Consider the following 11,242-nt stretch of genomic DNA (forward strand, 5'->3'; position numbering starts at 1 on the left):
TAATGGAGTAGGGTGGTGGAAGGTTATGAAAAATAGCATGTCATAAAACAATGAGGTAATGGAGGGAAAAACAAATCATCAACAAAGCTTGGCAAAAGGCTTAATTAGGCCAAGTTATTCCTAGAACCTTTCGGAATACAACTAGTAGGACATGAAAGATGAAAAATATTGGCAAAAAAATTTGTATCATACTCTTCTCACCATCAAGGAGAGTGGAATCACTTAATCTGGAATGAAATATTTCCATTCCCTGTGTGCTACATGAGAAAGTGAAAATGGCATCAAAGAAAACAAAGATGGTAAGAGTGGCCATTTTTGTGTGTATATAGGATACCAGTGCTTGAAGGGACACAGTTCTGAGGATGTTAAAGAATTCATTCTCAAGGCCCCTAAAACAAGGGAAGATAATCAAAACATGGGGGAAAATGACTGCCCAAAAAAGTGACTGAGAAGATATGAATAGATACTGATTTATATACCTGTTTCACAACTCTACAACCTATTAAAGAGGATAATTAATACAAATGTCTAAGGGAACTTTAGTGAAAACTAGAAAAGGGAACATGCTGGTTTCATAAAAAGACACCACATCTTTACAGTCATACAATGGCTCAGAAGTTTAAAAATTACAAGCCCTTTGTATTTAGTGTTTATTTACTACACATAAGTATTTGATTCAATGGAGTAAATCAATATCTTAAAGACTACCTTCCACCAATGTGTGGTGTCAAAATTATACAAATTGTACAAAATGCTTTGAAAGATTTACCAAAGGTAATCCCCATTGGTAATCCTCCATTCATGGATTGACATGAATAACTAGAGGATCATTTATCAGAATTATCTTTTTTCACCCCAAGTGTCTGTCACTATGATGGAGGATGTACAGATAGAGACCAAATTAATGAAATTCCCAGGGGATGGTGAGGTCTTCTAGATGCTCCTTGTTTACTGATGACACTGTGTTGATTGCATAAGCTGTGAAATAATGAGTTTCCTACATGAGGTCTATAATTACCCAAAAGAGTATGGTTTAGCTAAGCAAATAGGAAAAATCGTATGGAAGAAATAAGTATTGTCCAGATTATAAAACATGGTTGAAAAGACAGTTCATAGCACTTGGCCATCAATACAAATATCTTGAAGAGACAGAATGTTGACAATGAGGTGAGTCCAGAACTAAAGGGGAGAAAGAGAGAAAGCTAGACTGCTTTCGGAAACTATACCTAGTTTGTTCGATGACCTCAATACTCCATGAAACAAGAGACCATATGTTTTCACAATTCTTGTGTGGTGATGTTTTAGGCTATAAGACAAGAAATACCACATTTTCTAAGGAACTGAAATTAATGATCACTCAAATGTTAATGGAGAAGTGCATAGTGGGGGAGAGAAGGCAGCAAAATATTATAAATGAGCAATTCTATAAGAAAACTGGTGTAGATGATGTCATGATATGACTGAGGGAGAAAAAAAGGGTTAGTCACACATTAGAAATGATGGTTAGCCTGTGTACTAATTAGTCTCCATGCAAAGTCAAGAGACATTAGGGGGAAGGCCCCCAGCACATTTGGTGTAGTTCCCATAGCTCCCAAGTGTCAATGTCAAGATTCAAATGCAAGTTTCTTTACTCAGAGCAGGGTGTTTTTCAGTAGTTCAGATCACTTCAGTTTCCAAGGAAAAACAATATGCTTTTTTTATACCAAGTGAATTCAGCTAATAACAGAATATTTCTCGGGCTCAACTTTTTACAAAACAATTTTGTTGAAATTGTCTCATGTGATATTTTTACATCTTAGGAATGGTCTTAAATTACGGTGAGATCTAAATGCTTAATGACCTACCAATGTCACCAAAAATAAAAGTGAATTTCTTGATATGAGATGGGGCTCAGTTATTTGATGCCTGTTATGATCCTGTGGTTTTAAATAAATCTATCAGTCCTACCTTAAAACTTAAATTTGGCTCTAGATATTATGAAACATTTGGCTGAATGAGGTCTTGAGTTGAAATTTAATCACAGATACTAGTTATGTGATCCTGCGCAATTCATTTAACACTTAATCATCTAGCCCTTACTGCTTTTCTGCCTTGGAACTGATACTTAGTATTGCTTCTAAGAGAAAATAAGGGTTTAAAAAAAGAAAAAGAAGCTCATACGACGGTGTAATGGTCATAGGGAAAGAAAAAAGGCAATCAGAATATTAGTGCTTACCTTATACCACTCTATTGGGCTCAAAGTTTTGTTTGGGAAGGAGATTATATGGCATCTAAGAATGCTGTTTGTTCCTATATATAATGTTTGGTAGTTGTTGTTATATGCTAGCCCAGCTAGGTCTTTGTTGGAATCATCACACCCACCAGTATTCCTATTTCGAACAGTTAGGTTTATGGAGATTCTTAGACAGCACTCTAAATCCCTGTAAGTAAAACAGCAATGTTACTACATGATTATTCTTAAGTTAGAATCATAAGTGATGATCAATCAATCAATAATTATTGAGTACCTGACATGTAGAAGATACTGAAATTTTAAAAGACCTCACAGGTCACAGAGCCATCTCTGTCATCCACTGTAACTTCTGTCCATGTGATTGTGAGGAACATCATACTTATCATACTATTTGATTAAAAGATATTTTAAATCTGGCCTTAGACATTTCACAGTTGTGATCCTGGGCAAGTCACATAACCTCCACTATCTAGCTCTTACTGCTCTTCTGCCTTAGAACCAATACACAGTATTTATTCTAAGACAGAAGGTCAGTGTTTTTTTTTTTTTTTTAAATATTTAAACACTCAAGCTTGGTTGTTTTCTTTTACAAAGAAGTTTTTGACTAAAGAAACCTGGTCTGGTTTCTGACCTCATCAACTCAGTTAAAATTACCTTATTCCAAATACCAATGATCACTTAATTGCCAAATCTGATGGCTTTTCTCCATCCCATCCTCATCTTTTTTGACATCTTTGTAGCATGTAAAACTTTTGACCACCCTCTCCTTACTTTCTTTACTTTGGGTTTTTCAAGATACTGTTTTCTCTTGGTTCTCTTCCTACCAGTCTGACTTTTTTTTTATCAGAACCCCTTTTGATGATGGTCTCATCCTCAAGATCAGGCCATCTAACTATGAGTAAGCCCAGTGATTTTTTTCTTTTCTTTATACATATTTGCTCTCTGTGAGTGATCTCATCTCTATGCTGATGATGCCAGATCAATACAATCCCTTCTCTTCTTTGACCTCATCCACTACTTAGTAGATACTTTGAACTGTACGTCCCACAAGTATTCCAAACTTAAAAATTCCAAAATGGAACTCATTATCTCACTCCTTCTACTGACTCTTTTTCTGAACTTCCTTACTTCTGTCAAGGTGACTGCCATCTTCCTGTCTCCCAAGTTTGGGATCTTTTGGTATCATCATCAACTCCTCATTTTCCTTCATTCCTTAATCTTTTCAGTTGTTGAGAATTATTATTTTTTCCCTTCACAGATTCTCTCATATCTGTCTCCTTTTCTTTAGTCACATAGCTACCACCCATTAGGGGCCCTCAAAACCTTTCACCTATACTATTGCAGTGGCTGACTTTGTGTCCCCCTGCAGTCCCCTTTGTGTCCAGTCTCTTCTCTCTCCAATTATTTCTCCTTATAGCTACCAAAAGAATTTTCCTAAAGAGCAGATATATCCCAGACTCTCATTTGATAAACTCCAGTCATTCCTTATTATCTTAAGGATCAAAAATAAACTCTGCTATAAGATATTTAAAGCCCCCCCACAATCTGACTCCAACTTCCTTTTCCAGAGCTATTAAATACTGCTCCCCTTCATGTATACTCCAGCCTAGTGAAACTATTCTTTTAACTCTTCTTCATACATGACACCCCATGATAAAGAACATGAATAAATAATTATATTATGAGTATTAGGGCAAACAAATTGGAAAAGCTGTGGACTATATTTGTAAATTAAACGTGGCTTGATTGATTAAAATGAGTTTTATTAAAAAAAAACAACTTTCCTGTGGCTGACCCTCATGTCTATAATGGCCTTCTTTCTGAGAGTCCAGAGTCTCCTTCAAACCTCAACTTAAAAACAACTTTTCTGCATGAAAATTTTTGAATCTTCCAGCTACTGTTTCTTTCCTTGCAAAATACCATGAAAGTATTTTGTATTTCTCTTGTGTGTGTATTAGTCTGAACTCTCTTTAGCAACTTAGAGAAAAATTGAAAGAAAGAAAGGGATAAATAGAGACAGACTTACACATGGACATATATTTTATATATACTTGCATACATGTACATGTATATATGTATATGTGAGTATATATGAATGATTGGAAATTCCTTTTCTTATACCCCTCCTCCTTCTTTCTAGGGTGGCAGGCACAGCTGAGCATGTTGTTTCATACATCAGTATGGCAACAGTGGTCTATGATTCTAGCAGTGTCAGATTTAATAATTCCTTCCACAGATGGCAGCTGAGTGGCTCAGTGGATTGAGAGTCAGGACTAGAGATGGGAGGTCCTAGGTTCAAATTTGACTTCAGACATTTCCTAGATGTGTGACCTGGGCAAGTTGCTTAACCCCCATTGCCTAGCCCTTACCACTCTTCTGCCTTGGAACCAATGTACAGTATTGATTCCAAGACAGAAGGTAAGGGTTAAAAAGAAAATAACTCCTTCCATCACTACTGATTGCATGAAGTCTCTAACTTGGGTGGGTGGGGGAAGAGAGAAATCATTTGTGGGTCACATATTCAAAAAAAACTCAACCAAGGGATCTGTTTTCAAAATAATAAAACATTCAAACTCTCTTGAAAAAAATTGATGAGATGTATATAAAACAGTATTCAAAAGATAAAATAATGATAATGTGAGCTTATTACATGTTACAGATATTTAAGGGAGACAGTAAAATAGAAAGGTGAAAGAGAAAATGAATTAGAGGAAAAATGAAGGGTGAAATAGAAAAAGGGGGAAAGAGAAGTAAAAAAGGGAAGTAAAAAAAGAAGAAAGTAAAATATAGAGAAAAAATAAGAAAAGAGAAGAAATAGGATGTGAATATGACAGAAAAAGAATTAATGAATTCTGAGGTGCATTTAATCATTATTATTGTTGTTAGAAAGTTAATTAGTTCTTCAGTAACTGATCATTATTTGCAGTTTTTTAAGCTTCTAATGGGATGTACAACAAACTTCAGCTACCCCAAACTTGTTGAACTCAGAGAATAAATCTGAGCCTTACTCCCATTCCTCACCGAACTGCTACATGTGGTACAATGATAATTTAGAGAGTCCAATCCTACCACTACAAACTCATCAGACCTAATACTCTCATCATTGTTAGTCAAATTAATATCTAACTTTTGTGATTGTGTGACAGTCAGCCTATTGATAAAACAGTTCTGAAACATGGATAAAGTTAATATTCAGTTGGTGGGAGAGTGTCAAAATATGGAGACTCATTTTCCTGAAATGGAATTGAAAGTCCCTGTATGGACGAAAGCAGTCCTTAAAATTCCATTGTATGTGAAAGGAACGCTACCCACATTAAGAGGAAGAATTGCAGGAGTGGAAACACAGAAGTAAAACAACTGTTTGAATACATGGATTGATGTGGACATGGTTGGGGATGTAGACACTAACTGACCACACCAATGCAACTATCAATAATATGTAAATAAGTCTTTACTGATCACACGTATTAAAACCAGTGGAAATGCATGTTGCATATGGGGGTGGTGGTTAAAGGGGGAGTGAAGGGGAAAATAAAAACATGAATCATGTAAAAAAATAAAAAAAAAAGACTACTGCTGTTAATCTTTTCCTGACCATGGAGTCTTTTCGTCTCCTTTCCTCCCGTCAATACCACTCTCACCATTCCAGGAGCCTAACTAAGGGACAGGGATGAGAATCCATTCCTCCAAAGGCTAGGCTGTAACAAGAGGAAAACACATTCCCAATATCTAGAGTTCAAAATTACAAGGATTGACATTTCTCTTTCCAAAGTTACCAATGATCTCTCAGTTGCCAAATTCAGCGACCTTTATCAATCTTCATTCTCCTCAACTTCTCTGAAGCTTTTGACCCTTTTATCATGCTTGTCTCCTTGATAATCTTTTCTCTTTAGGTTTTTGGGACATTACTCTGTCCTGGTTCTTATCCTACCCATCTGATAACTCCTTTTCAGTATCCTTTGATGGATCCTCAAGGAGATCATCCTTCCTAACTATAGGTTTCATATAGGGTTTGCCCTTGGCTCTCTTCTTCCCCCAATAAACTCCTTAATTTGGTGATCTCAAGCATTTAATTACCATCTCTTGCTAATGATTCTCAAATTTATCTGTCCTGTGATTTCTAATCTAGCACCTCTAACTACCTTTCAGACACCTCTAACTCATGTCCATCAAACAAATTCAACATGTCCAAAATAGAACTCATTATTTTCCCTGTGAAACCTCCCTGTCAAACATATATCTTCTTTATTATTATAGAGGTCAACATCATCTTCCTTGTCCTTTAGGCTCAAAATTTAGGAGTTATCCTCAAATTCTCAATATTACTCCTTCCTCATCTCCAATCTGTTGCCAAGACCTGTTGATTTCACCTTTGCAACATCTAACCAATATGCTCTCTTCTCTCCTCTGACAGCCTCCACCATGGGGCAGGTCTTTAGCACTTTACATCTGATCTATTGCAATTGCCTGTTGGTGGATCAGCATGCTTCAAGTCTTTCCCCACTCCATTCCATCCTCCATTGAACTACAAGTGATTTTCTAAAGCACAAGTCCAACAATATCACTTCTCCTAATAATAATAAAACAGAATGGCTTCCTATCATCATCAAATACTAAATCCTCTGCTTCATAATCTACCCTTTCTTTATCTTGCCTTTTTTTTCTGGCTATCTTCCATATCTGGAATGTTCTCCCTCCTCCTCAATGTCTTCTGGTTTCCCTGGCTTCCTTAAGTTCCAACTAAGTCCTATCTTCTATAGGAAGCCTTTCTAAACCCCTCTTAATTCTAGTATTTCTCTGTTATTTTCTATTTATCCTGCATATAGCTGGTTTCTTTGTCATTATATGATCAGGTCTTTGAGGGAAGCACTCTCTTTTGCTTCTTTTTTGTGTCCCCAGCACTTAGCACACTGCCTGGCACATAGTAGACACTTAATAAATGTTTATTGATTGATTGGTCATTAATGCCAGAGTGCAACTGCTATTGTTGTTGTTCAGTCATTTTCCAGTTGTGTCCAACTCTTAATGACCCCATTTGGGGTTTTCTTGGAAAAGATAGAGGCATGGTCTGCCATTTCCTTCTCTAGCTCATTTTAAAGATAAGGAAACTGTGACAAACAGGGTTAAATGACTTGCCCAGGGTCACATAGCTAATGAATGGCTGACACCAAATTTGATCTCAGGAAGATGAATCTTCCTGACTTCAGGCCTGGCCCTTGATCTACTGTGCCATCCATCTATTAGTTAAAATGGCTTTTGGGCAGTGATAATTGGGTGGATAGAGTGTTGGGTTTGGAGTAAGGAAGACCCTGAATCAAATCCAACCTCAGATACTTATTAGCACTGTGGCTCTGGGGAAGTCAGGTAACTCTGTTTACCTCAGTTTCTTCATCCATAAAATGGGCTGTAGAAGGAAATGGCAAACTACTCAAGTATCTTTGCCAAAAAAAACCCAAATGTTGTCATAAAGAGTTGGACACAATTGAAAAATGACTGACTACCGCCAAATAGTCTATATAGGAATCTAATCAATATTTATAGCATTGATCTTATATAAAGTATATTTCAGTTCCCAAACTGACAAACTCTTAGATATATAACCAGTTTGTAAATTATAGGTAAAACTCTCTCAGATCTACCAATGCTGGATCTTATTATCTCAATTCAACCATATTACAAAAAAGAATAAGAATACAATATTCAATTCATCCTTTCATTTTCTTTAATATTTCTGCATTTCATTTTCTCTAACATTTCTGCAATAATACAACTGCAGTATTTTTGAGCATATTTCTCTCCTTTAAACTGAAAGCTTACCTTATGACAAATTCATATATTCCTGAGTCTTCCAATGTTAGAGGAAGAAATAAAATCCAGTTCAGATATTGGTGGACTCTGGAATTTCTGTTTGTAGTTACTGGAGTTTTGCTAGGATTTTTATAGCAAGTTACATTTCCATTACCGCACTTCACTGTGTTGGTTGTGGAAGAAAGAGCAAAAGGCTGCCCTGCCACAAAATGTCTACTTGCTTTGGTGACTTTGCACTCTTCTATTGGAAAAGGGGGAGAAAAAGAGGAAGGGTGAGCTCCAAAGAAATTCCTTAATTCTTTCTTTTATTCATTCTATTTTATTCATCACCACAATGCCTTTTCTTGATCCTTTGGCCAATACGAGAGTTCTCTCGGAAGCTAATGATTTGTGTTGTTTGGTCTATGATCATTCACAGTTAAAATTAAAGTAAAAGTCTGAAAGTAAGGACATAATCAGAGGAAGTTTCAGTTAGTTGCATGAGATCCTGAAGATCTTCAAAGATGTCAGATATATGTTATTTACTTCCTCTCACTTCCACAGATACAACTACCCTGGTGTGACATCTTTCATGTTGTCAAGCTAAGTCTCTGACCATCTCCAAATCTGGCATAAAACTTAATCTGCTGTGTCAGCTAAGAAGTTTATTAGATTGACAGCCAGATCTGATAATGGGAAGTCCTGGATTCAAATCTGACCTCAGAAACTTCCTAGTTGTATGACCCTGGGCAAGTCACTTAACCCCATTTGCCTAGTCCTTACTGCTTTTTTTCTGTCTTGGAACCAATACTTATTATTGGTTTTAAGATAGAAGGTATGGGTTAAACAAAATTTAATCTATTGATTAATCATATCTTCTTTTAAGTATTCTATTTTTCTATGTCCCTTCCTCGCAATTTGACACTTGGGTGTATCAAATTCTAAGGTTTCCTTTTATATTATTTTCCTCAGAAAACACTCTTCCAAACACCAGTACATTTTAAAATAAATTCCTTACTTTCCTGAAACTAACCACTTCTATTTTATACTTCCTTTTGTCTTTCCTCAAGATGACATATGTATTCTTTCTACTTAACCCTTATAGGGTTTGACATAGTAGGAAGATTATTTTCATTACTGTATTACCATATGTATGCCACATATGATCTCAATATGATTTCAACATATGATCTCAAATAACTTGACTGATTTAACATAGTAAATGTTAATAATACAATAACTAAACTCGTATCCAGACTTAAGATCTGTTCATTTTTGTCATGTATAAAGCAGTTTGGAATTTTAAAAAAAATCATGTTAATACAATTTTTTAATGTTTGTTTTCTGATATTCTGAATTTTTGATATTTGAATATTTGTAAATTTTTCAATCCATGTTCTCTTTCTCTCTCTCTTTCCCACCCCTCCTCCCCAAAAGAGTGCTATCATATAAGTTGTACATATATCTTCTTGTAACACATATTTAAGTGTTCATCATGTTGTGAAAGAAGACACATATTGCTTACACTAAAGAAAAGATCAATGAGGAAATAAAGTAAAGAATGGTATGGTTCAGTTTGCATCCAGACCCTGTTCCATCTATAATAGAGGATATCTTTTTTTTGGTCATGGATCTCTTGGTGTTGTTCTGGTCCTTGCCTTGTTGATAATAGTTAAATCATTTACAGTTGATCATCATACATTCTCCTGGTTTGGTTTACTTCACTTTGCATCACTTTACAAGAGTCTTTCCAGGTTTTTTTGTAATCATGTTGTTTAACATTTCTTTGGGCAAAATAGTATTCCATTACAAGCATATTCCACAACTTATTCATCCCTTCCCTAATTGTTGGACAACCTTCAGTTTCCAGTTCTTTGTCACCACCAAAAGAGCTGCTATAAATATTTTTATACAAGTAGGCTTTTCCCCCCTATCTTTAATCTCTTTGGGATATATAGACCTAGTAGGATCTGCATAGTTTTGTGGTCCTTTGGGCACAGTTCCAGATTTTTCTCTAGAATGGTTGGATCAGTTCATAGCTCCACCAGCAGTGTATTAATGTCCCAACTTTTCCACATCCCCTCCAGCATGTAGCATTTTCCTGTTTTGTCACATTAGCTAATCTGATGGGTATGAGGACCAATGTGTAATTTAAGAAAAAAACTCTAATACTATACACACTTTCTTTAACATTTAAGAATTCAAACTCAGGATCTCTGATTCCAAATTGACAAACTCTTAGATATATAACCAGTTTGTAAATCAGGGGTTAAACTTTCTTAGGTCTACCAGCACTAGATCTTGTGATATCAACTCAATCATATCTCTATAAAATAACAACATAATATCTGATTCATCATTTAAGTGGAGTTCTCCTCCAACATGAGTCCTTTCCATTTCACCAAGGGTGGAGCTATACCATCAGGAACTCAACTCAGCTTGTAAAGAGCCCTGATTGGAGGTCTAGAAAATCTGGGTTCAAATTCTTGCTCTATTATTTACTACCTGTGTGGCCTCAGACAAGTCTCCTAAACTCTCTAGGCTTCAGTTTCCTCATCAGAAAAATGAGGTGCTTGGATTAAATGATCTTTAAGGTCTTTTTTAACTCAGATCCTATAATCACACCAATTTTTGGTCAGAGTGCTCCTCCCTTCAAAGTTCTAGTTGATGGAGATCTCTGTCATGGGACACTGACTAATATATTAGAGTTCCAATAGGTGGGGAGATTCTGAAAGGTATGGTATATAAGGCAAGTTTTTATAATTTTTATTTGTTGTTAGACTTACCTGCTCTGGTAACGTGAAGAAAAGCTAAGATGAAACCAGGAAGAAGCCAAGACAAAATCACCATATTGGGTCACAAAGAAGACAAGTTGTGCTTAGAAGCCAATTCTAGAAATCGAGTCATTCAGCTTTTCCGGCTTTAGGAGCCCTAGGACGCAGCCAGAGCCAAAGGGTGGGGCTCCAGAGAACCAACCAGAGGTGAAGATGTTTGCAGCTGGAAGACTGCCTCTGTGCCCCTGGAGAAATGTGTTCAGGCAAAGCTGGATTCTGCCTAGCCCTCTCCTCCAAGGGAACCCTAGTTCCAATACGCTGCATTGTGCACTGAAGACAAATGTTAGAATTGTTTCCACCCTAAATCCCCAGTAGTTTACCCCGAGTTTCCTCTCCAAAAAAAAAATCCCCTCTTGATATTTTCTCTCCTTTCTCTCCTCTCCCCCAA

The 11,242-nt window shown here is 36.3% G+C and overlaps 1 protein-coding gene across 1 annotated transcript in view; it reads right to left on the bottom strand.

Annotated features, from left to right (window-relative positions):
• Nucleotides 1-10,870, bottom strand: part of IL1RL2 (interleukin 1 receptor like 2) — a 31,051-nt gene extending 20,181 nt beyond the window's left edge. The window contains exons 1-3 of the mRNA XM_044667043.1: nucleotides 10,807-10,870; nucleotides 8,051-8,282; nucleotides 2,216-2,420 (exon numbers count right to left, since the gene is read on the bottom strand). Of these exons, the coding sequence (XP_044522978.1) occupies nucleotides 2,216-2,420; nucleotides 8,051-8,282; nucleotides 10,807-10,870 (501 nt within the window). The remainder of the gene's footprint in view (nucleotides 1-2,215; nucleotides 2,421-8,050; nucleotides 8,283-10,806) is intronic.
• Nucleotides 10,871-11,242: the final 372 nt, after the last annotated feature.

The sequence above is a fragment of the Gracilinanus agilis genome, chromosome 3, assembly GCF_016433145.1.
Source record: "Gracilinanus agilis isolate LMUSP501 chromosome 3, AgileGrace, whole genome shotgun sequence".
NCBI lineage: Eukaryota > Metazoa > Chordata > Mammalia > Didelphimorphia > Didelphidae > Gracilinanus > Gracilinanus agilis.